This window comes from Pipra filicauda, unplaced genomic scaffold, assembly GCF_003945595.2.
Source record: "Pipra filicauda isolate LSUMZ 115617 unplaced genomic scaffold, ASM394559v2 scaffold357_size738173_pilon, whole genome shotgun sequence".
Taxonomy (NCBI): domain Eukaryota; kingdom Metazoa; phylum Chordata; class Aves; order Passeriformes; family Pipridae; genus Pipra; species Pipra filicauda.
Window position 1 is genome coordinate 455,859 of NW_024104484.1, and position 27,029 is coordinate 482,887.

At 46.0% G+C, this 27,029-nt stretch overlaps 3 protein-coding genes across 4 annotated transcripts in view; 2 read left to right on the plus strand and 1 right to left on the minus strand.

Annotated features, from left to right (window-relative positions):
• Nucleotides 1–1,115, plus strand: part of WWP2 (WW domain containing E3 ubiquitin protein ligase 2) — a 34,539-nt gene extending 33,424 nt beyond the window's left edge. For both annotated transcript variants that reach the window (XM_027744521.2, XM_039384466.1), the window contains one exon: nt 57–1,115. In XM_027744521.2, the coding sequence (XP_027600322.1) occupies nt 57–156 (100 nt within the window). In that variant the 3' untranslated portion in view covers nt 157–1,115. The remainder of the gene's footprint in view (nt 1–56) is intronic.
• Nucleotides 1,116–2,016: 901 nt separating this feature from the next.
• On the minus strand, nt 2,017–5,605 carry PSMD7 (proteasome 26S subunit, non-ATPase 7). The gene is made up of 7 exons (XM_027744525.2): nt 5,425–5,605; nt 4,717–4,808; nt 4,349–4,441; nt 3,759–3,856; nt 3,409–3,489; nt 2,719–2,810; nt 2,017–2,502 (listed from the first exon to the last, which is right to left on the minus strand). The coding sequence occupies exons 1-7, from the start codon at nt 5,496–5,498 to the stop codon at nt 2,064–2,066; spliced, it is 969 nt and encodes a 322-aa protein (XP_027600326.1). The 5' UTR covers nt 5,499–5,605; the 3' UTR covers nt 2,017–2,063.
• Nucleotides 5,606–6,289: 684 nt separating this feature from the next.
• The window catches only part of LOC120323852, a 105,430-nt gene continuing 84,690 nt past the window's right edge, over nt 6,290–27,029 (plus strand). Inside the window, exons 1-5 of the mRNA XM_039384475.1 lie at nt 6,290–6,304; nt 6,431–6,549; nt 6,585–6,682; nt 17,644–17,702; nt 18,021–18,157. Coding sequence (XP_039240409.1) covers nt 6,290–6,304; nt 6,431–6,549; nt 6,585–6,682; nt 17,644–17,702; nt 18,021–18,157 — 428 coding nt within the window. The remainder of the gene's footprint in view (nt 6,305–6,430; nt 6,550–6,584; nt 6,683–17,643; nt 17,703–18,020; nt 18,158–27,029) is intronic.

A 27,029-nucleotide genomic window follows, 5' to 3' on the forward strand; every position in this document is an offset into this window, starting at 1 on the left:
GCCATGGGGAGGGGGCTCGGGATCATGGCCCCTGACAGCCCCTGCTCTGTCCCCAGCTTCAACCGCCTGGATCTCCCTCCCTACAAGAGCTACGAACAGCTGAAGGAGAAGCTGCTTTACGCCATCGAGGAGACGGAAGGATTTGGACAGGAGTGATGGAGCTTTGGTGCTTTCCCGGGGTGGGAGGGCCCCGGAGCGCTGCCGGCCGGCGCCGCAGAGCCCAGGCCGAGCCCTCTCCTGCAGACACTGTTGCTCTTGTTCCCGGGCAAGATCTGCACTGACACAGCCCTGGGGGAAGCGGGGCTGTGTTTCCCTCCCTAAGGAAATCCAAGGTGTGATGGAGAGGTGGATGCAAGCGCTCGGCTCCTGAGGGGCACGGGCTGGTACAGAGGGGACAGGGCAAAGGTTGGGCCCTGGGGGCCAGCACAGGGGGCACAGAGGCTCCCTGGGCCCCCCTCGCAGACACCGTTACGTGAGATCTGCTTTTGGCACAGGCTTTTGTTCTCCCCTCATGTTTTCTGCCTTTTCATGGCATTTCAATAGCTGCAGGTGAGAGGGGAAAATGGCTCTCAGACTGACTTTTGGGCCCTATCCTGCACCCAGCAAAAGTAACAGGGACTCCCCAAGTTGATGCTTCAGGGGGTCTTTGTACCACCTGAGCACCAGGAGGGCCCCTTCCCACACCAGAGCCAGGGCCTGGCTGTTCATATCCGTGACGTGCCCCATTTGCAGCCCGCAGCCCCTGTGCAGTTGTATTTAAGTGATATGGTTTCTGCTCGGAGCTGGTGCTCCACAGCAGCCTCGGGGGCTCTGCCGGCCTTTGCTCTGATTGTGGGTTCTGCCCAAACTCCCTGTTCCCTCTCTTGCTGGCTGGGCTGGTGGCAGGAGCTCGTGGAGCTGCAGTGAGGGCAGGACCACCGGGATGTTACCTCTGCCACCACCCCTTCCCTGTGTGCGCGGGGAGGGGACAGACCTGGCGTGCTGGTGTCCCTGGCAGCTGGGAGCCTGTGAAGATGGGACATGGCACCAGCTCCAGGCTGGAAACCAGCCAGTTCCGCAGGGCACTGCCTGCTCCGCCGCGGCTTCGTGTGCAATAAACCATCAGCAGCTGCCGAGGTGTGCGAGTCCCACATCTGGGGGTGTCCTGTGTCTGTGTGTGTGCTGGATCCGTGTGCGCGCATGTCCTGGATCTGCGTGTGTGTGTCCCAGGTCTGTCTGTGTGTCCCAAGTCCCTGTGTGTGTCTGTGTGTGTGTGCGTGTGTGTGTGTCTGTGTGTGTGCGTGTGTGTGTGTGTCCTGGGTTTGTGCATGTCCTGGATCTGTGTGTGTGTCCCACATCCATGTGTGTGTCCCAGGGCCGTGTGTCACACAAGGCAGTCTGAGCAGGGCCAGGGCCATGATGGGTGCCTGGAGCGCAGCACCAGGGTCACGAATCCTGTGGATTCCGTCTGTGTGTTGCTTTGTCAGCACTGACAGCCCAGGCACCTCCCAGGCTCGCAGCACCTGCACCCCTGGAAGCTGCTCAGCCCTGGCCAAGGGGTGACAGGGCCACCAGTGTTGTCCCCACCAAGCTCCGGAGCAGCCGGGGCAGCGTTGAGAGTGCAGGGCCACCCAGGCAGGAGCACAGCCAGGGCCTTGCTGGCACAGAGACATGACAGCAGGATGTGCCCCTGTGCCACACCCACAGGGGCCTTGGGCACAGAAGAGCCAGTTAAACACAGGGATGTCTGTGGTGCACGAACTTGGCTAATGGCGATGGATTAGTCCTGGAACATAGGGATGTGTGCACTGAGAGCCAACCGTGGGTGTGAGCTGAGAGCAAAAAGCCCCTGAGGATGCACTGGGGGAAAGAAAAGTGCTGTGCTAAAAGTATAATCAAATCAAATAAAAACCCTCCCCCAGGCTTCCCCCGTCCCTGCCCAGGTGGGAGCTGCCCTGCCAGGTGAGGAGGGACAGAGCCAGTACCAGCAGAGAGCTGAGTGCTGAGCAAGCACAAAACACCCCAGCACTGAGGGACTTAGTTTACAAGTTTTTTTAATTTACAAATAAAAAAACCTACACCTTTTACTTTTTCTCCTTTTTCTCTTCTTTCTTGCCATCGCTCTTCTCCTTGTCCTTCTCCTTTTCATCTTTCCTCTCCTTTTTACTTTCTTCCTTTTCCTGTCCTTCCTTCTTCTCTGCATCCCTGTTGGCAATCTTGTTGTTGATGAGGTTGTGCAGGGCTACGACGGAGCGGATGAGTGAGGCCAGGTACACCACCACCATCTGGTCGTTGGTCTTCAGGTAGAAGGCCTTGACAAACTCCTGCAGGTTCACATCTGGGAGCAGGTTGAACACGTCCTGGAGGTGGTAGATGATCTGGTGGTTGATGGGCAGTTTGCCCATGGCTACTTTCTCTAGGTAGCTCCTGATGTCCAGAAGCTTGGAGTTCAGTCCCTTCAAGCCATGGACCTGGTTTGTGATCCGCTGGGACAGCGTTCCCACCGTGGTGTCCTTGATGTCCCTAGAACCCAGAGAGAATCAGGATTAGAACCTCCCCTTGCACATGGGCACAGTCCCTTGAGAGCTTTCCAGCTCAGAGCAGTGTGAGCACAGCAGAGAGAGGACAGGAATGAACCTCCCAGAACTGTGTTTAACAATCTCCATGTTTTTCCAGCCCCAGGAAGCTGGATGGAGCAGGGCACTACAGTGCAGGGCTCCCCCACACCTCCACACTCACCGTAGCAGGTGTTCCACCCCAACTTCCTCGGCCTCCTCTGCTCCAATCTCGCTGGTCACGTGCTCAAAGGTCTTGGAGGTCGGGGTGCCATCCTGCCAGGAGACACATCATTGAACGTGGAATTTTAGCCAGAGCATGAGGGACTGTACTAATGAAACGAGCAAAGTAGTTCCAGACAGGCCACAAGGAATCTGAGGAATGGCTCTAGTTGGAGTTTCCTTGATTTCATCAGTGTCACCCACTGTCCCAGCAATTTCTCGTGCTCTGGATAATTTCCAATTACTGCATTTTGCTGGTCTGTGCCCGGGTGGGACAAATGGAAATTCTCACTAAATATCACAATTACTTCTCTCTTCCCTGATCCAACCTCATTGCATTTTGGGGGAGCAGCTTCTGCTCCATAGCAAAGGCCTCAGAAAGGCAAAAAGACCCTATTTTTTTATATACAACCAGAATTAATTTATATTAAACAATTACGGCTGACTCACTGCGGGGTGGTGTTTGTCTGCACGGGGCTGCAAGTGACGAGTTGGTGTTGCTCAAGCCTGACCCACCTCCTCAGCACTGGCAGGTGCAGAATGGGCACACCTGGACACACCTGAGCACACATGCAGGCAAACAACACCTACAAGTGACATCCTAAAAGTGCTCCCATCTGTGACTCTCTTATTTTACATGGTAAATACTCACATCATGAACTTCTTCCACAGAGATATAGGCTTCTGTGGGCAGCCCCAGGTCCTTTGGCTTCACGTCAATGATCACCAGCACCTGAGGGAGAGAGCAAATGCTTTGGAAAACTGGATTTCAGTCAAAGAGTAGAGAAAAAATACCTGAGTCAGTGCTTCCCTCCTCAGCACTGGCATGGGGCTGCTCACTTCGGGCACTGAGACAAGACTTTGAGTCCAAAGACTCTTGATCCCACTTCCACAATCACTTCACAGCCACCATGTTGTGTCACCACAAGGGCGGGGGCGAAGGGTTCCCAGATGCCCCTTTTAGGGTAAGAGAAAAACAACCCCAAAGCAGGTCCCACTTACAGAGTTGGGGCAGTATCTCTTCATCAGTTCATTGATGGCGATGTCATTCTTGTGCAGTTTCGGGCCTGTGTGGTACCACCCCACAATTCTTTCTCTAGCTGAGCAAAAGCAGAAAAGGATTAAAAATCAGAACTGTGGGGAGACCTCAGCAGAGAGATTTGGATCAGCAAATCGAGGGTGAAAGTCTGATCTGTGTAAAGAGGGGGAAATTAATTACAAGGCACTGGCTTCGCCAGAGACCAAGAGCTCCCCAGTTGCACTCACTGCCCACACCTATAACTTCACTCCAGGCTCCTGAACTCAGCTGGATATTTAATTTTATTAATTAATATTATTAATTTTATAGCTATCAGGATCTGACAGCTTGGACTTCTGAGATGCAAGTCCCCATCCCTGGAAGTGTTCAAAAACATGTGGATGTGGCACTTGGGGACATGGTTTAGTGATGAACACGGTGCTGGTGCTGGGCTGGCGGTTGGACTGGGTGATCTTAATGATTCTGTGATTTTATGATTAATATGAATTCACTTTTCCATAGTCACAAAAGTTTTTTGGAGCATATCCCAGACTGCCAGAAGAGCTCAACTCACCATTGACCTTCTTAAACATTCCATACATGTTCTCCAGATAGTCGTGGTCTAGGAACCAAACAGTATCATCCTTGTCATCCTCATCAAAAGGTACTGGGAATAAAACAAAACATCAGGATTTAAGAATCCAACTTCCAGAATGAATGTGTTTATTGAAATGTCGTGTTTTGGTTATTTTTGGCTGCCAGAGGAGAGTGGGATTTAATTGGGAGTGTTTTTGAAAGCCGTTTGTATTTGTTGTTGGATATGGGCTGATTTGTAGAGGGAGGAAACAATCTGTGCTCTGCCAGGGTGGCTCAAAAACTCCAACACAATCTACCTGCGAAAGAATTCAGTGGGTTTGGGAGGGGCAGGACGCCCAAACTCACCTGCAAAACTGTTGGATACATCCAGGATCTTTTTCTGCCATGATCCCAGCAGCACCCCGACCACTCGCTTCTGGTTTCCCACTTTTCCTATTCTAAATGGACAAAAGACTGTCAGTCCCTACCTCAAAAAGGCGAAGGAAGGAACGGGGCCTCGTGTGCGCAGGGTAAACAGCGAGTGTTGGGAGAGAAGGTGTTGTGGTTGTGGTTGTTTTATCACTGATGGTGTTTTGCAGACAGAAAAAGGAGTTTCGGTGCCCTCGGAACTGAACCCGGTCCCCCGGGGAGGGGAGGAGGGTCCGATGTCACCAACGGGGGCCGTGACCCCACACGGGGCTGTGAACAGCGACCGGCTCCTCATCCCGTGTCACTCACATCGCGGCTCGGCCACCGCCGGAGATTTGGGGCTTTTTTTCTGACATTAAAACCGCTCGGCACCGGCGCGAGGGAACGAAATTAGGCCCGAATTACCCGGGGAGTCGGAGGCACCGGGTCTCCTCAGGGCCCTGGGTCCCTCCCGCTCCCCCGGCTCCCCTCCCGGCCCGGGATAGCCTTGGTTTGCCCGGCCCGGGGCCCCCGACAGCCCTGTGTCCCCACATGCTCCCCCGGGTCCCCTCATGGTCCCGGGTCCCCTCACGGTCCCGCTCTCCCCGCTCCCCTCCCGGCCCGGCCGTGACTCAGCGCCGGGGCACCGCTCCCGCCCGGCAGCACCTGTTGAAGTGATCGACGACGCTGAGCAGCACCAGCGGGTGCACGACCACCCTGTCCACGGCCAGCTCCGGCATAGCTCCCGCTCCGCCGGCTCCGCTCGGCCCAACCCCGCACCAGGCCCGACTGCAACCCCGCGCCTTCAGCCCGCCCCCCGCGCCCAGCCTGCCCCGCGCGGGGCGGGGCCGCCATCTTGGGGAGGGCTCTGGGCCCGCCGCCATCTTGGGAAGGTGCGCTCGCCATCTTGAGAGGGTACCGCCGCCATCTTGAGAAGGTGCGGTCGCCATCTTGGGAAGGCTCTGCCGCCATCTTGGGGCAGCGCCGTGGCCCCGCCCCGAGGTGAGGGAAAGGGCGGGAAGGGGGCGGCCCTGGGCTGAGGGCTCCGGCCGCGTGCTGGGATTCCTTCCCCTCCATTCCCCTTTCCCTTTTTCCTTTTCTCCCCGTTTGTCCCCCCCTTTTTCTCTCCCTTTCATATCCCTTTCCTCCCCTTTCCCTTCACCTTCCGCCCTTCTTTCTCCTCCTTTTCCTTTCCCTCCCTCCCGTTTTCCTCTTTTCCCCTACTTTTTTCCTCCCTTTTTTCCCCTTTCCTCCCCCTCTTCCTCTTCCCCCCCTCTTCCTTTTCCCCCTTATCTCCCCCGTTCCCCTTCTTCTCCCTCCTTTCCTCCCACTTTTTCTCCCATATTTCCGCCCTTTCCCCCTCCCATTTCCTCCCCTTTTCCCCCTTTCCTCCCTCTCCCCTCCCCTCCCCCGAGTGGTCCCAGAATCCCCCCAGGACGGTGTTTTTGGGGCTCTCAGCCTTCCCCAGCCCCCTCGGCTCCCCCTGTGGAACTTTAGGATGCTTTTGCCTTTCCCAGGTGTAAGAGTCTCCATGACCTCTCAGAAAGTGAGGAATCCCTCAGGATGATGCTGTGGCAGTCCCAGCCCTGCCACAAAACAGCAGGGCCCAAAAGCCATTTGCTCTCTGACAGAGAGAAAACTGCCAATTCGAGGTTTAATCCTCCCCTTCCAGGTGTGCTCCTGCCCCTGCGACCCGGCCTGGAAAAGCTCCATCACCTCCTGCCCCTCGTCCCAGAGCCTCAGAGACGTCAGGGACCCCGGTGCCTCAGCGATAAAAGGCCACGAAAATAGGTAGAAATCTTTATAAGTGTTTGGTTTCTTCCCAGGGGTCCGTGTCAGGCAAAGCCGTCATCCCTCAGCCTCTCGGAGTTTGTGAGGGTTTTTCCTCCCAAGTTTCCTCCGTGTAAAGGAGACACAGGCTCAGGTGAGACTTTGGAGAAGGATTTTTGCACCTCAAGAGCAGAAGCTGACACAGAACTTGTCTTTTATACTTTTATTTCTTGCAAGAAAATACTACCTGGGGCTGTTACTCTTGAGTCTACATGGAGGAATTATTAATATGAAAAATATTATCAAAGTTGTTGACGATAATTCACAGTTTTAAAGCATTGATACCTCTTGTTTTCTACACTTTCCCCACATTTTTTGCATATTTCTATATATAGGTAATATTTTGGTATTTCGAAATACCAAATGGTATTTTGGGCGAAATTGAAAGTTTTGTGGTTTTGTTCAGCATCTTAAAACTTCACAGATTTAGGCAAAAGCAGCATTAATTTACAAGCCCTGCAGCATCTGAGACCTCTTGTGGAGTTTTCAGTCGTTACATCCTTTACTGTTGCTGCTTTAAAAAGAAAGAATCTGGTGGAGTTTCCAGAGGTTTTTTTTTCCCAGCAGAGGGGGATATCTGACCGTGGGATTCGAACACCCCCAGTGCTCTTGTCGCTTGTTTTATCAATATACATATAAAACTCAATGTTCAAATTAACTAGTTCAATAAGTAATTTAGCTCATTGATTTTCGGGCATATCCTAAGTGCCATTACAAGCTACGGATATTTTAAATGCCATTACCTAATAGAAGGAATGTTTTAAGCACCTTTTATTGATTTTATTACTGCTTTATTTTGCTGTCTTGGTTTAAAAAATCATTTTAACCACTCTGTCATCGAGAAGAAATATATCGTTGGTGAAAAACAGTCAATTTCCTAAAAACCTTTGACATCGTTAAATAAGGGATTACAGTTGTTAAATCATGTCGGGCAGTGCTGGAGGGACAACGAGGGATGAGCTGGGGCCGGTGGGCAGGGCTGTGCTGACCTCTGCCACCCCTGCTCCGTGCGGGACAGTCCCGCTCCAGGGCTGCTCCGGGCTCCTCCAGCACTCACAGCGTGCCAGGAGTGCGTGGGAGGATCCCCCAGCACAACCCAGAGACAATTACGGGGCATTTTAGTGACCTGCTGTGGCTTTTCGTTGAAATTAACTCCCTAACTTGGCGCGTTTGAAGTTTGATTTGCTGGATTGTGTTGCTGGGAGTTGGGTGTATTGATGTTGTGCACAAAAGGAGTAAATTGAGGCAGCTCCCAGGGATTTCAGTCCCTTCCCAGCTCTGAGCAGATTATCAGAATTATTGAGCTAATCAGCTGGCAGATGCAGGCTGGGGATCCCGGCAATGCGGCGCTTAATCAAAGAATTGAAAAGTAAGTAATGAATGTTGGTGCTCAATAAAAGGCAGCTAATGAGGTGATTGAGCTGTGGAGTGGCAAACATCAATACTGAGGGATGATCCAGCTCCAGAGTGCTGAGCTGGAACCCAGAGGTGAGAGGTTCTGCCCTACACGAGCAGCGGCACCTCACCTGGTGTGGGCAGGGAGGGAGGGAGCTGCATTTTGCTCTTTAAGTGGAACAACTGATTCCATCAGTAATTCTTGGGCTTTAATTTTATTAAAAAAACCCCAACCGATACCCCCACACAACCCCCAAACTTACACAGAACTGTTTTCAGAGGTTTAAGAATGGTTTCCAAATTTAAAAATAAGAATAAATCATCATGAAGTAGTTTAAAAATCAAATTAATCATTATAAGTGTTAAATCAGCCTCTAAGTGCCTTGATAAGCCCCAGGGGGAGTGGGGAGGGGGCTGTGGCTGTGACTATGTCTTGGTCAGGGGGTACCACGAATGCACTGCAAAAGGAGGTTTGTTTGCACCAAGTGAACACGAGGAACCTGAAACTTTCTTTGGAATCCACTTTTGCCCTGATTCTCTTCCTTGGTTAGGTGCTGTAGACTCTCCTCAAGTGCCAGGTTGTTCTGACTGGTGACACAGGGGGCACCTTTGTGTTCTTTCCAGTGATGAGAGTTAGAAAAAGATCCAGGGGAATAATCCGTGCAGCTGGGCAATATTGATATGTGATACTTTGGATCCTAATCCTAAATTATGCTTATTAATGTGCTCCTTTAATACTGGTTGGTTTTGTTTTTCAGGAAAAACCTTACTTAATTTTTCCTAGATTGGGACTGAACACTTAGACACCATGTCCACTAACGTGTATTTTTCTTAAGGTGCCTTCTAAAATGTGTTTAAATCCATCAGGAGAAGCTGGGCTTTCTCCAGACCTGTTGATAGTTTGGCACATAATACCTTTGTGCTCCCAGTTTGAACAGGAAATATATTTATTTCCCTATAAATATGTTTAGCTTTGTCCAAATAACTGTAGTTTCCTGTTAAGATTTCCTTGTCCAAGGTGTGCCATAAACTAGTTTAGAAGGAACGGTGCTGCCTGGAATTGAGCAAGGATAATGCAAGCCATGGAAGCAAAACAGAAAGCCACCATCACATTAATTGTGATTTATTTTGGTTAAAGTGTCATTCAGTGACATGCTGACACTGTCAGTACATGATGGCCTGAGCCAAACTGCAGTTTCCTTCTGAACACCTCCAAATAACTATTATTTACCCCAAATATCTGTTCTACGATGTCATTTCTAAAGCAAATTATTAAATCTGTCATTATAAATAGATCTATTTGCTTGCTGATATAAGCTTTACATATTTTTGTAGTAATAATTTATTTCTTTGTTTCCTTATAGAGTGCTGTTGCTTGACCAAAGCTCTGTGTGTGCGTGTGTATGTATATATATAAAAAATTAAATATATGTGTATAAAGTAGAACTCATGTTACTGACCACAACTGGTCCATTTGTGAATATTGCTGTAGTTTCTGCCAAGGGATTTAAGGCCTTTTGTACCTGTAACAGGTGACTGGGATAATCTTGCCCTTTCTCTAACAGTGGAATTTTGATAACTTCGGATGTCAAATCATCAATTTCTTTAGTTAAAAACTGGAAGTATTGTCAACATGTCATATCAAACTATGGGAAGTATTTCATGTTTTATATTCTATGCATCCGATTTTGTTGCCCTGTCCAGACATCACAGGGCATAGAAACACCAGAAATAAGGGGGTTTAATAACTAAGTCCCGACTCTAATTTTCTATTTCAGTACAGAGTGATTTCCTTATGTTATTCTGGTCCCTTCGCTACAAAATGATTAAAAAAAAAATGGTGGAAACAAACAGTTAAAAAAAGCAAGCACAACAGGTTCTAGTCATAGTCATTTTTCCACACCTTGAGGACTAGCAAATTCTTTAATATGAGATTTTATTTGTACAAAGCAAAACTTCAAACCCACTCCAAAGCTTTCTTATTAAGTGCTGTCAGTGCGGTGATTTACAGGGGCAATAAAGATCTGGAGGGGGCACATTCATCACGGGGTTCAGCGCACCAGGAGCCATTTTCTGCAGCGCTAAAGCCAAGCGATAAAATGAATTCTTTTGTTCTATAACCAAGACACATTCCCTGGGTTTGGTTTTTTGTTTTTTTTTTTTTTTTTTTTTTAAATGTGTGTTGGACTCCTTGGCTTGTAGCTTGGCCATGTTCCTGTAACGCATTTATAAATAATGAAAAATTGCTCTCATGCAGATGTGATGATGCATCTGGCAAACCCCACTGTCTGAAAGACAGGAACTTGCTTCTACTTTGGCTTATTCACTAAGTTTTCTCCAGTGTTGATTCTTGTAGTTTTTAACAGCACTTTTCAAACTAGATGGTTTGAGGGGTTTTGTTTGGTGTGGTGTTCTTTTTTTATTATTTTTTTAAGGTGATTCTATACCTTTCTGCAAAGCTGAAAGAGTTCTGGTTAGGAAGTAATAAAATGTATTTAAAATAGAGAGCCATGCTCATGGAGTACAGTGTGATTTGGAAAACTTCCCTTGCTTCCTCTGTTTCTAAACTCGTGTTTGAGTTACTTTGGGGGGGCTGCTCTGTAACGTGTGTGGAGAGAAAAGTTGGGCTTCTTGTCCGGAGCCAGATGTTGCTGTTTGTGTGGGCACTGCCCAGCCCTGCTGGGGGAGGAACTATTGGCCAGAGTCGGTGTCTCTGCGTGTGAGCAACGGGCTCAAATCCCACTGCACAGTGAGAATGAAAAAAGGGAATTCTGGTTTTTTCCCTATAAAAATGCCGCCACCTACGGGCTATGCTTGGAAGTTCTGGGAAGCCCTGTCACACTCAGCTGCGTGGTGGTGTGGCACGGGCACCTCCGAGACAGAAGTAGGAGAACCACGTTGCAAAAAGTGCTTTCCAGTATAATTCTGATTATCTTTAATTGTGAATGTAAACCTGTGTGAAGTTTTGGCAACGTTTTGGTTTCAGTGGGGCTGCTGCCATAACCTGTGCCATGGGCAGGGACACCTTCCACTAGACCAGGTTACTCCAAGCCCCATCTAAACTGGCCTTGGGCACTTCCAGGGATCTTGCCAAACCTGTTTATTGATCTTGGGTAAATGCTCTTCCAGCTGTCCAGGGTGTGTGGGACGACCAACTTTGCACTCCCTGTGTCGTACATTCAATAGTGTGGAAGTAGGATTGGTGCTACTGCCCCCCAGCCCTCGTGCCTGGGAAAGGGTGGGACTGAGAAATCGCAGAGTTTGTTTGGCTGACTCGGAGCAGTTACTTAGCCAGAGGGAAGCTCTGCTACAACAGCCACAAACTCCCACCACAGCTCCTGTACTGGCTGCTGGAAAACTAGAGCTTCAGTTGACCCAAAAAAGGGATTTTGCAGATCTCTTTGCTATAATTTTATGTTGGCACTTGAAATTTAGCAAGAAAAGCTGTGGCCTAGGAGGCTTTTTGCAGAGCTGAGTATGTTACTGCTGATACTTTTATTGCAAAACCTTTAGTCTCTGATATTTAAGGTCAGAAACTGTAAGTGTGTGTGTGTGCTATTCTTTTTTAACCCTGGGGCCTCTTATACTGTAGTGTCATGAAAGATCCTAAAGCTTTGAGGGAAAAAAAAATGGAAATACTTCATTTTATGAAGCAGTTTTAGGGTCAGTTTTTCTGAAATGAATGCTTTTATGTTGGATAGTTTAAAGCCCATCTGTTAACTGAAACCAAGCCTAAGTGAAGTTGCAGTTGTGTTTCCTATTAGTCTTGTATCTTTCCTATTAGTCATGTATGAAAGAATACAGAGCCATCCAGCAGAATTCCAAACAAAAATGGAAAAAGCAGATGGTGAAACTGTGGCCTTGTTGCTTTTCTTTTACAGGAGCAAGTAATTATTAATGGATCACAAAAATACTGTAAGAGTAGTTCTGTAAAGTGTTACCAGAGTCCCCGCTCAAGGTGTCCTTCTGATCATTGCATATTGCAGGTGAAAATTGGCTTATTTCACTCGGAGACACTGAAGAGGGTTTGAAAAATAGATCATGGATGTTATGTCTGGAAGCCTACAGTGAAAGATAAAATACACAATTTTAAATAGTTAAGCACTGCAAGTCTCTCAGGGCTCATTTATTATGTTGTCATGGTGAGCAAGGAATAAAAAAATAAAATAAAAAGGCTGTTCCTTGGGTAGTTGGTACTTAGGGGCAGTTTTCTTTTACAAGAGTTCCACGCTGGCTTAAAGAAAGATCTTGGAGAAAAAGAACAAACTTTATTTTTCAAATAAATTCAGCTAAGAGCTCACAGCCTTCCGTGACACTGCCCTGAATTATTATTAGTGTACACTGCTGGGAGAGTAACACTCACTGCTGTTTAACAACAGTGTCCTTCCATGGAATTTCAGAGAGGCAGTGGGAAAAGGAAAGGCAGAGTTGAGTGCTGCAGCAGCAGGAGACCCGTCCAGTTAGAGCCGGGCTCCTGTATCAGGGCTTTGGGGAGGGACACGGAACACGTTCTGTGCATGCAGGTCCATGTGAATTGGTTGTAAAATTCTTAATGTGTGTGTGAAGCAGGAGGTCCTCTCTTCCCTCAGTAACATTTCCTTAGGTGCATTTCTTCCAGACTTTCTCTTTTCCATTCTTACCTTGCAGCCAAATATGGGGAATGTATGAAGTTGTGTTTGTACAAAGCTCTATTTGTCATGGACAGGAGATGTTAATTTTTTTCCTGACTTCTGTCCTAATGGAAGGTCATGGGTTGCACTTGGTATATTATGACTTTAAATAGTTGGCAATTGTGTCCAGGCTGTCCCAGCAAGGTTCCCTGACTGTGAAAAGTGGTGTTCTAGCTCATTCATTCTCAGATTCCAGTGATAGTCCCTTTAATTTCCCTTTGCTCCTGTTGGATTCTAGAAAAGGTTAATTAGTTATCCACTGAGCTTGATAAAAAAGGATTTTTTTTTTTTAGAATATAGTATTAAAAGATGTTCTATTGGGGTATGAAGGTAACACCACAAGGGGGTACTATAATTTTATCAAATTTGCCTTGGTAACTTGTTTTATTAAGGTAAAATGATTACAGCCTGCAGAGTTAATTTTAATATGCTAATACACCACAGCAAGTTGGAAACTTAAATAAAATGATACAATTAATTTAAATTTAGAGAAGGTAGAGAAGCTTAGGAAGGTCACCTGTATGTTACACTGAGATTGCATATAGGCTTGGCAGATGTAAAGTGGGTTTCCCAGTGCAGGCTCCAGGAGATCCCGGGGTGTTCTGCATTGACCTTTGTGGGAGAATGTTAATACAGCTCTGCAAAAACTGCCTTCTCTGAAAAGTGTTTTCATGTGAGAAAAAGGAACCCTTTCCTCTCTCAGCTTAGATGTGTGTGTGGGTTAATGGTTTTAACACCTGTATGGAGGTGGATGTTTATTAGGACTTTTTTTTTTTTTAAATGGAAAAATGCATCCTCTGGCATTCCTCTGTTAGTGGAGTAATTACTCTTGATTAAAATACATTGCTATGACTCTGGGTGAGGGAAGGGGGGTGGGTGTTAAATCTCCAGGGCTGCCACGGGGAACACAAGAAGGAGGGGGTAGAGCTGCTACCAGTGGTCCCTGTTGTCTTTAGAGGTTTGGATGAGCTCCAGGGAACCAAGCTAGAAAACAGGGAAGAAATAATGTGTCAATAGAACACATGAGCTAAGTATTTTCTCCTAATTTCTACAGAAGAGAATGAATTTGTCATTGCTGTGACCCTGTAGAGTGAGTTTTACTCTCATTAGGAGGTTCCCGAGATCACTGTTTCCCCCAGGATATGGAAAACCAGATTGCACGTCAACAAACCAGTCAAGAGGCTGATTTGCCAGGGACACTAATTGGGAATGATGTAATTACAGGGGATTTTCCAAATGCTTTTCAAGATGTTTTCAGTGGCTGTTTGCAGTGTGTTACTGAAATCCTCTCATAACATCTGTGTGTATTGGAGAACTTTGTCTCCAGTGCCCGCAAAGTGGCCCGATCAGGACGTTCCGTGGTCATTCCTTGGCTTTGCGTGCAAGATGCACCCAAGGAGCATCATCAGGACATCATTAATTAAGAACTGTAACCTCAGTGTTCTGTATCTTCCCCACTAAGACCAGGAGGCTGGATTTATGGACATTTGAGTGCCAACAAAAGGCTTTCATTTCCCTGGGTCTGAGCTTTGTCCTGCTTAGGAAAGCTGCAGGTAAAATATGGCAAAACTGGGAGTTCTGGTGAGAATGTTTAGTCACGAAACCGCACAGGTAACTTTTTTCCAAGAAAAAACCAAATGAGTGCATTCTAGATTTGTACAACAAATTATTGGTATTGAATTATCAAATTATATGCACAATTAAATTTTTATTAAATAAGGAATAGCATATGCAATATTATGCTAATCTTGTGCAGTATAACAAGTTTGTAAGTTTAACACACTGTGCACTGAGCCTCTCCTCCCCAGGGACTCGTTTGAGACGTAGGGCATTCAGCAATTGAAAAGGAAATTAGAAAATGAGTCACTTGAGTAATTTAAACATGCAAATAAGTGTCCCAACTGTGGTGATACCAGATTTAGCTGAATTTACTCGGGCTGCTTTGACTTTATCACCCTAATTATTCCAGCTTTGTGTCAGGCTTAAGAAAGCAGGAAGCCAGAATTCTCTGTTACAGGAGTTTCTCGTGGTGCTGTGTTATTGCACTGTGTGTTCACTAATGCACTCACTGGGAAAAACTTATTCCAAGGGTTTTTTCCCTGCTAATTAGCAGAACAAAGGCAATCAGGACTGTTCTGTCACCAGAGACTTGAACACACTTGGATTTTATGTGCCAGGCTGAGTGAGGTACAATGCATGTATGTTCTGATAGCAAATGTACTGCACAGCTGAGGGAATTCCTGTGCTGGAGCCCCTCAGGAATTCAGTAAAAATTACCTGTTTAGGTAATGATTTTTTTTTTCTGAGAGCCATCTCCTTGTGTGGTTTTGATGTTAAAACATAGCTGGCTCCATGAAAATATCAATTATTTTAGAAATCTTATCTACAAGCAACTAGTTGCAAGAGGAATGCTGATGGAAATGAGCACGTGACCCAGCTGCACATGCAGGGCTGTTTTCAGGCTCGTGTTAATATTAAAAGAATGTTAATATAAAACATTAAGATAAGAAACCAGAGTCCAGTCTCCACCTCCATGAAGCCCAGGAGCTCCTGCTGAGCTTTGCAAGTACAGAAGTTCTGTGATTAAATTGATTTAGCCCTTATTATTGGCATTTGGGTGACTATTCTGAGGATGTAAGATTTATTTTTTTTTAAAGGTATCTTGGTGATAAAATGCTGAGAGTCTAACAGACATTTCTTCTTAGTTTTTGGCGTAACTCTTTAAATTTTTTCCCTCAGGAAGTGCACAGAACAACACCATTTTTCACATGAATAAATGGAAATAATCTTTGCAGCCATGGATGCTTCTTAATATTACTTGAAAGTAAAGTCTCACACAAGGCTTCTAGTCTATAAAGAAGGTGAGAAAACAAATAAGAGCAAGTGTTAATTCATGTACACAGAATTTGTGTCTGCACAGCAGGTGAAAATGCTACATTAATGCTGGAAATATCTGTCCTGCTGTGTAGTTTTCCTTCCTTTTTATTACTTCAGTGTTTGGTCTCGTATGAATGCACCGTACTTATTTGCATGTTATCACGACGGATTCCTCTTTGCTTCTAGTTATCCATATAAAGAGAGAGATGCTCCACATGACCTCAAGAAAGTATTCAGATGAAATACTATCTTAAAATATCTCGGGTTTCACAGCACAGTGTATATATACATAAATTTTATTTTTAGTCGAGGTTATTAATTGCACACAAAAATGCCAACTAAGAAGAATGTTGGTAAAGTGTAATGTCAAACACTTCTAATTATGGGAATGTCAGAGGCAGGGGTCAGTCGGAATGTCCACGAGATTAAATAGAGAATTATCTCGGGTGAGTGACTCAAACATTGAGCACCCGTGTTTGAGGGACCACCAGCTGTGGCCGTGGTCCCACCATGGAGCTCAGTAATGCCTGTGTTCACCAAGGGACCCAAACCTTCCTCTGGGCAGGGACAGGGATGGACAGTCCATGCTTTTTGGGAGTACCTGCTCAGTGTTCAGTCCTGTCCTTGCCGAAACCTTGAGCTGTATGTCCAAGTGAGCCTGTTTCCAGTAAAAATAGTCTTGCCTTGGTGTCCTGGGAATGCAACATCCTCATGAAGTACAAGAGGAACCGAATGTGATCGATGTTGTGCTCTGTGTTTGGGCTGGATGTTTGTCTGCCCCTGTTATTAATGCTTTTTGGGCTGACGTGAGGGGTGCTGGAGTAATCTTTAGTGCTCTCCCCCCTCGCATGGCCAAAACCACCGGGGCAAACACGCTCCATGGGCTACACATTCCTGCTGGAGTGGTCAGCGTGAGCGTGACCTCCTGGTGACTGCTCTTCCCAGCGCTGAAGAGCAAGTCATTTGCATGATGTAATCAAAAGGAGCAATTTGTAATGAACCAAGTGGTCGAGAGATCTCTTGCAAGAGTCAGGGCACAGCACAGAGGCTCAGGGAAGCTGTTGAGCGGCGTTGGCCACGCAGGACGTGTGAGCTGCTGTGTCGGTGCTGGCTGGGGGAGCCTGTGAAGGCTGGGCTGAGCTCTCCTTGTGGTTCCTGGCCTGCCAGAGGCAGAGCTGTGCCAAAGCCCTGCTGAAATCTGCTGACTGCACCGTGGGAGGGCATCCTTGTAGTCTCCGTGTCTATGTCTTCATCTTCCTTGTTGTGTTTTCAGCAGTTTGTAAAAGTTCATCCTTCAGGTCTTAATACACAATGAAACATTTAATCATTTAAAGTTCATGTTAGGTCTGAAAATGAAAGTAGTCTGGATCCTCCAGAGAAATCTCAGTGACTCCAGACAATATCAATACTAGCTTTTTAAAGCCAAGCTGGCTCTTGGCTGCCCAGGTGACCCTGGGGCATCCCTGCAGCTCTGAGTCAGTGAGGAGACTTCAGTTCCTCTCCAGGTTCTTTCTGGAGCTTTCATTGGGTAGCAAAAATGTCACTCAAAGCCCTCGTTGTTTAGTGAAGTTGTTGCTCTTCAAAGAATGAGTCAGATGAGGTAGCTGTCAAAATATGTGCTTGGTCCTCTTCTGACCTAAAAAGTCTATTTTTTGGTCCCTGATGTCATGAGGCCAAACTTTCTCTCCTCACTGACTTTAGGAAGACAACTGATGGTGATACTGCGTTGGATGTGTTGGGAACTACGTAATTAGTGTCTGAAATCAGCACGTAATAGCTCGTCTTCATAAATTTATTTTCCCTTCTGGAAAAAAGTGTTGATATTTTAAGCATTTTAACTGTTCCTGCTTATGTTTTTGCTTCCTTTTATGACATAAAAATTCAGTTTTGTTCATTTTGAGCCTGACTGGAAGGGGAAGTTTGTTTATTTTGGCAGCTTAGTTGTAGATCCGCCAAGAGGAAAATGAAAAACTGTAGCCTGTGGGCATTCTGTGTGTGCTTATCTCCATCCTGCTGGAGGAGGGATAACTGTCTCCTTCATAGGAAAGGAAAACAGTTTGAGGAGAAGCCTCACTTATTTGTATTTTCTCTTTTTGTTTGTTTTTTACTGTAGCAATTCTGCACCACGTCTCTTGGCAGTCGTCGGTGGCACAGACACACCCACAGCTCAGGGTATGTTCTTAAGTACTTTTGTCCAACAGAAGTTTAAATCGATATATTAAATATTTGTTTTTTCTTCTCCTAATGTTTGGATAATAATTTGAGACTGTATATCTTTGAGTACTAATCTAAGAGTGAATCAGAAAACAATAATAATTCCTGTAGACTCCTTTTTTCGTGTTTTAATTCGACCAAGGGCACACATTCCAACAGCCTGGGCGCAGCCGCTGGTACCCTCAGGACTGTGCTCTCGCCACAGCCAGGGACAGGCGTTGTCAGGTTGTCCTGCTGTGATCCCAAACACCTCCCAGACTCCATTGGTGCCGTCAGTTTCCAGCCAGGACACGTGGAGGATGCAGAGGGAGCCTCTCTGCCACCCCTGATGCTGTGAGACCCCTCAGCTGCAGCCTCCTCCGCACCCGCCTGCCCTGCAGTGACACGGGGCCAGCAGAGCTTGGTCTTGGCAGGTAAGTTAGGGACAGCTAATTCCTGCTCTCATGGGATCTGTGACATCTGGATGGGAGGTACCAGACAGCTTTATGTTACAAATCCCAGGATGCTCGCTCCATTTGCTTTTGCATTATCATCTACTTAACTTGAAACATGTGAAAGATTCATAGTTAGGAACTTTCCACCAAGTTTTATCGCTTTACTTTGTGTGCTGTTTACCACTTCGATATATGGGAATTTTTTCTTAGAAGGGATGATAAACATGTAAAATCCTAATTTTTAGGAGTCGGTACAGGTTCAACTACTAGTCCTTTTAAAAAAAGAGATTCTAGTGAGGCAGAGAGAACAAACTAGGTTGAAAAAGTGAGGGACCGGGGTGCTTTCTGGTAGCTTTTTTAAAGCTTCTTGCTCAAAGGCATCTCCCCTGTCCTCGGAGGACTTTGGTATTGGTTTGATGTCAGTTCTTTGACAAATAAACTCTTTCTGTTATTCTAATCATACACGTACGCTGCTAATAAAATTCTTCCTCGGGGTATCTGGGAGGAAAACCGTATTCCTTTGTTTGGGCCGGCCAGCGGCTGCAACACTGGTGGATTAGCAGATGAGAAGCTTATTCCAGAGAAAGAGCTTTTTCTGGAAAATTACTTTGACAGAAACCTCTCATTCCTGTGACCAGAATTCACAGGCTTTCGAAGTAATTAGGGGGACTTCAGTAACAAATAAAATACATACAGCAAATCCAACAGGAGACTCGACCATTGCTCTGCAGCCTTCCCTGGCTGTGGGTCCCTCCTGCCCCTAGGGGAGTGGGGTAAATGAAGGGGAAGAGGAGTCACTGCTGGTGCTGAGCAGCCTTTAGTGCTGGGAAAACAAACTCATCCCTCTCTTTTTACACAGAGCTCTCTTTCTTGGAAGCAGGAACGTGGAGGTGTGGTGGGACAGCAGGCACCAGGCTGGAACTGTGTGGTTTAACATGTGTCAGTTCCTAAGGATCAGTGCAAAGGGCATTCTGGAGACTGGGTACTATGGTATGGGATGCCACTGGAGTGCTGCACCATCACGTGTCACCACCTGCTGGTGGCATCACGTGTAGTCCATCCCTGTGGTTGGCACCTGGTGTGTCCCACTGTGGGGCAGACAGGACCGCACAATTCCCCAGCTCCAGAAAGGGAAGAAAGCATTTGCATTTTCTTGATATGTCTTTAAATCATTAAAAAGTCTTTGGGGGCGGGAAGGGGAAGGGAAAAGCCTCTCTGGAGAAGTGGTGCTTTTGATGGCCTTTGCTCTGTGGCTGGTACCCAGCACTGAGCATCACCCTCCTTCTTTTGTGCTAATAACAAACCCACACTGTGGGGTTAAGGCTGCTTTGCTACTGTACATGTGGGCCCGAGGCAGCACCTTCCCTCTGAGTCAGGATTTTCCACTCCCTAATGTGTGGAGGTGACGAAGACTGAGGGTGTGCTGGGATTCTGTGCCAGCTTGGGCAGCCCAAGCTGAGGGAAAAACAGTTTTTCTGGATCTTACTTGGGACTGATCCTAATTATATTTCCTTGTGCTGTCAAAGCGGGTTTCTCTCCCTCCTGCCTCCAATCCTATGGCAACAGGAACCACAGGTCACCATTAAACAGAAGCAAAATCTGAGGTGTTTGAGCCACATGTGCTGTGGCAACAGCTGGATGGAGTGGGAGTTTCCGTATGTGTGCTTTCCTGTAAAAGTTTGGGAAAAATGATGACTCCCAGTGCAGAATTCCTGTGTCAGCCTGGCACCATGGATCATTGGCATTGGGCCGGTGACAGGCAGGGGGAGGTGAGGTGGTGTGGGCACATCGTGTGGATGTGCCACTGGAGCATTGCCATCCTGATGCCGGAGCCTGCCAGATGCCAGGCCTGTGGGCAGGTGGTGGGGGGGGGATGGTACCAGCACACAGCAGGTGCCCCCCCCGACCTCATCCAGGCAGGAATGTGCCCAGCAGATTTCCCCCAAAGGAAACATGAGGAAAACATCTTGTTTTAGAGAGATATTTAATATGTTTTTCATATTTGGAAAGCAGTTAATGTCTGGGAATGTCCTTTTGCTCCCTGGCCAGCATGATTAATATTACTTTTGATCTTTTTTTTGAAAAAAAATTCAGCGTAAAAGTGATTTATCTGCAAGGAAAGCAACAGCAATTATTTACTCTGTATTCATGGTTAAAGTTGGTTTCTTTTAAAACTGTTTTGGGGAGGGTAAAAGTTCTTAAAAATAAACATGGTTTGAATTATTTTTAGATTAAAATACTTTATGGAAGGAGAGCTGAGTTTTAGTGTTTGAGCAGTAAACCAGGTAGTCAAGACTTTGGGGAAAACACAGATGTAGAAAGGTTTGCAGAAAGTTGTGCTTTCAACTACCTGGAGCTAATTGCACGGAATGGCTGATGAGGATGTTATGAGAACGCTCCTGGGTCGTGCCCCGTTGGTTGTGCCCAGGTGGGCTGGTTTCGTTTCCTTGCTGTGCTGCCAGCCCTGTGCTGGGGCTTGGCTGTCCATGGGCTGTGCTGTGCTGTGGGGGATGTGCCAGCTGGTGGGCACAGGGATTAGGAATGGGACATCACCGGAGCAGGGTGGGATGCTCCCAGAGGTCGCATGTGGGAAAGCGTCACCCACTCAGCTGGTCCTGTAAAGCACTGGTGAAAGGTTCCCTCAGCAGTGCACCATCAGGGGTTGGTATAGGATTATAATCAATGTGCAGATAACTCAGGATGTGTTTGGAAAACTGCATCAGAGTTATTGTTCAAGCTTTTTTGCCTGTAAAGCCAAAAGCCGGGTCTCAGTGCTGCAGTCTGGCTGGGAACCACGGAACCGTGGAACAGCTCAGGGTCACGGGATGGAGTTTGTGGTGTTTTAATACTTATTATTTTATCGTGGGCCCTTCCAGAGCCAGCAACAGATGGGTTGCCCTGGAGCCAGGGATGGTCCCTCTTTGCAAACCCAGGTCCACTCTAGCACTGAAACCAAGTGGCTCTTGGGGCTGAGCACCACTCGCCCGGTGCATCTGGCTGGGATGCTGCTCGTGTCTTGCTGTGCTAGAGGGGGAGGAGAAAAGCCTGCTTTGGTTGTTCATTTTTTTCAATGTAAGTGTTTAAAGCTTGAGTTATCTTTGGGAGATGCAGTAACTGGTGATCCATCCATAACCCCTGTGAGGGGTTTGGGACACACAAGTGAGAACGGCAAGTGTGGGAGGATGGAAGCACAGCCATTGTCGCAGATCCCTCATGGACAGAGAGAGGACACGAGCTTTACAGCCAATGAGGTTCTGGCCCAAGTTTGTCACATGTTTCATATTAATTTTGTGCTTATTTTTCCACATTTTGCTTTTCACAGCTTTTTTTAAGAGAATAGGTGAGTTTCTTGTTTGATATTGTTATAGTTTTATCTTTTGTTTTACAACTAAAAAAGAGAGAGCCCAGAGGTGTCTCCTGGGCAGTCAGAGGCAGTGAGGGTCCAGCTGGGCAGTGACAGGGTCCTGTGGAGTGGGATGTGTTGAGTCTGGGTCTTTGCTGGTTCTTCTAATTGCTTTCTGCCTCTGGCTATGCCGTGTCTAATTAAGAGTAACATATTAAAAAAAACAGACTAAGCTATTGAACCCATAATGCATGAGTAAGCTAAAAGGATAACCCCAAGTTATTTCTCTGCTTACAGAAAATAGCCCAGAGTTTTTCATTTTGTATTAAGGCTGTTCTGGTGTGACAGCACATTATGTACCACAGACACGATTTTCAAAGAAAACACCATTTATCCTTCTCATTTGATTAAACTCTGGGATGAGTAACAGAGATTTCCTTTTACTTACACATTCCATTAAGGTCCTACAGATGCGATTTGGGTGAAAATATTGCACTGGTCAGATAATTGTGCAAAATCACCCATGTTATTTTCAGCCTTAAAAGCCCAAAGTGAAGTGTGTCCACCCCAGCTGGGACAGAGACACCTGACAGTGGTTCTGCAGGACTCGTGGAGCAAATCCTATGGAGCAAATTGTGATGGTCTTGTTCCCAGTTGGAGCTCTCTGGGCTTCTTCACCTCCATAGTTACTTGGTAATAGAGAAAATGGTTTGTGCTTTGTATTCCTGTTGATAACCTCACAAAACTTGGCTGCAAAATCCCTTGGGGGAGGTGTTGTTCTGGATGCATGAGCTCAGGCTTCACCGAAAGAGTTTATCGTTTCCTCTGCCATGACTGATGCAATTGGGGCTTTTTGGTCTTATTAGCACTACGTGACGAAGGGATGTGGCCAGAGAAACACATTTACTGAGCTGACTCACTTCTGTGTACTGAGTAGCCCATGACTCACTCGTGCATCCTTCATCTGCAAGTCTGCTCTGTTGAACATCTGATGGTTTTGATTTGTCTCCTTGGAACTGCCTTGGCACAAGGTTATCCAGGATGAGCCTATTGATCAGCAGCTCTTTTGGAGACAAAAAGTTTCCTTGTTGTGGGTGATGTTGCACAGTGCTCTCCAAACTCGACCTTTAGACTATGGCAGAGATGTTTCCTGGCTGAATCATCTTCACTTTGAGACATCCCCATCACACACCTGATCCCCCTGTGTGGTTGGCCCTTGTTCTCGGTGTGGGATTCGCTACCAGAGTATTTTGATTAGTGCAAGTGACTTCTGCAGGGTTACATTTTCTGTGTCAGGATGCTGAGAGTCCAAACCTTCCATCTCGTCCACTTTGATACAGTTGTTTGTTCTTTTAATTGTTAGTGTACAAAACATAACTGCACTCACAATGAGTTTATGCAGCTAAAACTACCCCGTTCCTAAAGGGAATTTAGATTTCCATTAAATATCAGAACAGTTGTCTGAAAAGTAGTCCATAAATTTTTGTCCTTCTTCAAGTGTCTCAGGGTTTGGCAACTGGTTCCTCTGATGGTTTTTGTGTGTGTTTTGTTCTGGTTTTTTTTAATTATACTTGTTCCCACTTTCAGGCAGGGCTTCCACTGGTCCCTCCCAAGGTGCTTCAGCACACAGATGTGACTCATGTGCTTCAAATCCACAGTGAACTAAGAAATATCTTCTTGAGAGTGCTCAGAGTTGTGAACACTGTAAATGAGAGCAGCAACAGCAGAGATATAGGAAACAGATGTTGTGGCTTCCGGCTGGAAATTTAGTGACTGATCTGGCAAAATACTTAAGACTTATTAGATACAAAAAGGTGCTACAAACCCACACAAACCTGTCAGACTTGGATGTTGCTGCCTTAGATTATGGTGGTTGCCATTGCTGGCTCACGAGCTGTACAAACATGAAGTAGGTTGTGAGACTTTTGTCTTGAATTTGGTCAAAATGTGTTCTTTGTGAGTGGCAAAATCACGTGAAGGAAATGCCAGTGATATCAGAGAATCATGGAGTGATTTGGAAGGGACCTTAAAGCTCATCCCGTTCCAGCCCCTGCCAGGGGCAGGGACACCTTCCAGTAGACCAGAAGCCCCATCCAACCTGGCCTGGAACACTTCCAGGGGTGGAACAGCCACAGCTTCTCTGGACAGCCTGTGTCAGGGCCTCACCACCCTCACAGGGAAGAATTTCTTCCCAGTATTCTCTCTAATCCTGCCCTCTAGCAGTGGGAAGCCATTCCACCTTGTCCTGGTGCTCCAGGCCCTTGTAAATAGTCATCTTTCTTGTAGACTCCCTTCAGGCACTCTAAGGGTAGAAGGAGAAGAAAACTTTCCTTACCAGGTGATATAATTGTACCCACCTGGGTTTGCTAAGTCATGGGTAGTTTTTGGGATGCTGAGTTGTGATCAGCACTTGGTGAATATAAGTGATGTGTTTCAGTGATTTTAAGAACGGTTCTTGCCACTCTGCTTGGGTGTGAAAACAACCCCTCTGTCACACACACTACCTTTATGGAGTATATAAACAGAGGTTTCATCTGCTTTCCATTTACTGGCACATTTTGTTGTCTTTGCCATGGGCATTTAAAACTGAGATGTTCTAAAGAGCCCTGCATGAAATTTTAAAGAGACTGGACCTTTCATCTGCTCACCAGCAGGACACCAGATAGATGAACAAGAAAGAAAGAGAAATTGTTTTTGAAGCAATAGCAAAAAAAAATAACAGTAGAAGCAATTATTTTATCAAACGTTTATTTTTTTTCTTGTTTTTTAAAGACCTTTCCTCGGTTGAAGTTGGCTACCTTCTTATGTATGTTTGATTTGTGGTTTTCACAAGGTCCAAATGAAAAATGTCAGTTGGAAGATGTGTATTGTTAATGAGCAATCACAATGGCCCCAGTGATTTCAGAGAATTTTGGTGCTCAGAGGATTGCAAAACTCTCGTCTTCTATGCTCCAAACAGGCACATGTTTCTCTGTCACATCTCACTCTGTTCCTTGACTACGGACAGACCTTTTCAAAGAGTAAGGATGGAGTTAGTCTTTGTTTGTCTTTGTCATGTTCTTGCTTGTAGTGACATAAATCATGTTCCTTACGACACGGAGCTGGACTGTGATCCCTCAGTCCCCCTGTGAGGCCATTAGACAGTAATCTTCACTGGGGTTACTTTGGCCTGTGAGAAGTTCGGTATCGCCTCGCTGCTTCCAGGTCCTTTTAACTTGCTGCAGTTTTTGATTAGTTCTCCTGTTGAATGATCCCCTGCCTGCTGCTCCTCATCCCGCTGGGAGATGGTCCCCGGGGGTGGTGGAACCTCCGACTGGCCCCCTCACCCGGTTGGAGCAGCACTGACTTGCTACAGACGGGAAGAGTTTGGGTTTTAGTTTTGATAGTGTTCTGGTGGGAAGGGAAATAAAGCTCCTCTCCTTGTGTGTTTATTGTATGACGTGCTGGGAGCAGACTGCAAGTACCAATGGGTTCTCTGAGAATTGATTTGGGCTGGAAAAGAATTCGAGGAGAGAGCAAAGCCGCCGACCGTGACAGCCCAGAGTCGTGGGGAGGAAAGCTGGGACTGACAGTTGGGCTGGGCTTTACTCCCATGCTGATAAACACCTTCTTCTGGAGGAGCTCTGCTGTCCAGAACATGCAACGCTGAAGACACTGGGCTGATGGCTTATTTAAGGATGAGGAGAACTTGGAGAAATCAAAACTATGAATAAACATATCTTGTGTTCCTCAATTTCAAGTCTATATACCTTGTATTAATTAAATAGGGCAAGTGGGAAGGGGAGGGATTTATACTGCCAGTAAATATTGAAACTGGGATCTTGTTTGAATTAGGATGATGTCTGCTGGGCGAGAGACACCTACAGCCATATATAAGGCCAAAGCTTCCAGCAGTCCATACTGGCTTCCCTGAAAAACATATTTATATCTTCCAGATCAGTAATTAATCACTCAGTAGGATTTTTTGGGACGTGCGTTCACAGAAGATCTTTTTGTACTGCCAGGAACCACAAAGCATGGGCACAATTAAAACACTGATTTAATTTATTACATAGAGGCATGGAATGGGAACGTTTTAAGTGATGTTGACAGACCAGGATTTCAGAACCACCTATTTTTTTTTAAATAGAAAACAAATGCTACTCCTCACAAAAATTAAATTACATTAATAGCAGTTTTCTAATACACTACTAAAAAAGAAATTCAAGTTTTGGCATTAATTAAGATGTGAAGAAGTGGTATAATTTTTAAAGAGAATACATTTCAAAGTTGTCTGTTTATAAAAAACAAAAAATACTCCCTTTTTTTGAAATGCACTTTAAAAGTATGCGGCTCCTTTGAAAAGTTAAAAATAATTGCTGAAAAGTTTTTGTATGCTGATAGTTTCCCTTTAGTTAATCCTGGGAGTCCCCACAGCTCTTCTGGTGCCTTCACGTGCCATTGTTCATTTCTTGGCCTGACACTTGGAGAAGGGCACTGAAATGGGTGCAGTGAAAATCCACAAAGGTGACTAAATAAGTGGAAAATTTATCTTATGGTGACAGATAAAAAAAAATCAAGCCTCTTCTGTTATCAGAAAGGCACTAAAGAGGTGGTTGAATGTGGTCAGTAAGTGCCTATACAGGCAAAAGGAATTAGTGAATAGAGAGCTCTTAAAAGTAGCAGAAAAAAGTATAATGAGATTTAGTGAATTGAGTTAAAGGTAGACAAAAATTTGACTAGAAATAATATACGTGTTAATCAGGGAAGGTGATTAATCACTGGAACAACTTAAAGGCCGTTATGGCAGATGATTTTCCAAACCTGCAGCTCAAGTGCAGGTATTGAGCTTTAAACTGGAGGTAATACAGAAAATTCCAGTGGTCTGTTTATGCAAAGTGTCAGATGAAATCATCACATTACCTTGAGTCCTGTGAATTAACAAGGCACTTTTGTTTCTGAATAAACACGACCTCTAATAATTTCCTGCTTCTTGAATAATTCATCAGTCCTCCCAGCCCAGGTTCTTCATGACGTTTTATTCCATCACCGTGAATTGTCTGAGCGGGGATTTCTTCGGTGGTGAATCAAAGTACAGAAAATAAATGATAATGTGATGAACTGTCAGAAAAATATCATAAAAAAAAATCCTTGATGTTTCTGCCTTTTCATGTATCCCTATCTGTTCTTCTCTTAACTCTCTCATGCTTTATGTGGTGGTGGCACCCTGTGTCACACATGGTGTTATGCAGGGCTGGAGTGACACTCCCAGCTCTAATTCTGTTGCCTCCTATGCATGTCACAACATTGGCTTGTCTGGTTTATTATGTGGTGTTTACAATACCTGTGTGTGAATGAGCACTGATGGGATAAACTCGTGGAGATGAAGGGTTCCATGTCAATAAACTGCTCACTAACACGTGCTGGTAAAAATCCTCCTCTTGCCAAACTGTGCTGCAGTGCCGAGTGAATCCAGTGAGTGATGGTCACAAAGATGGGACCCCAGAGAGGGGCTGGACTGTCACCCGT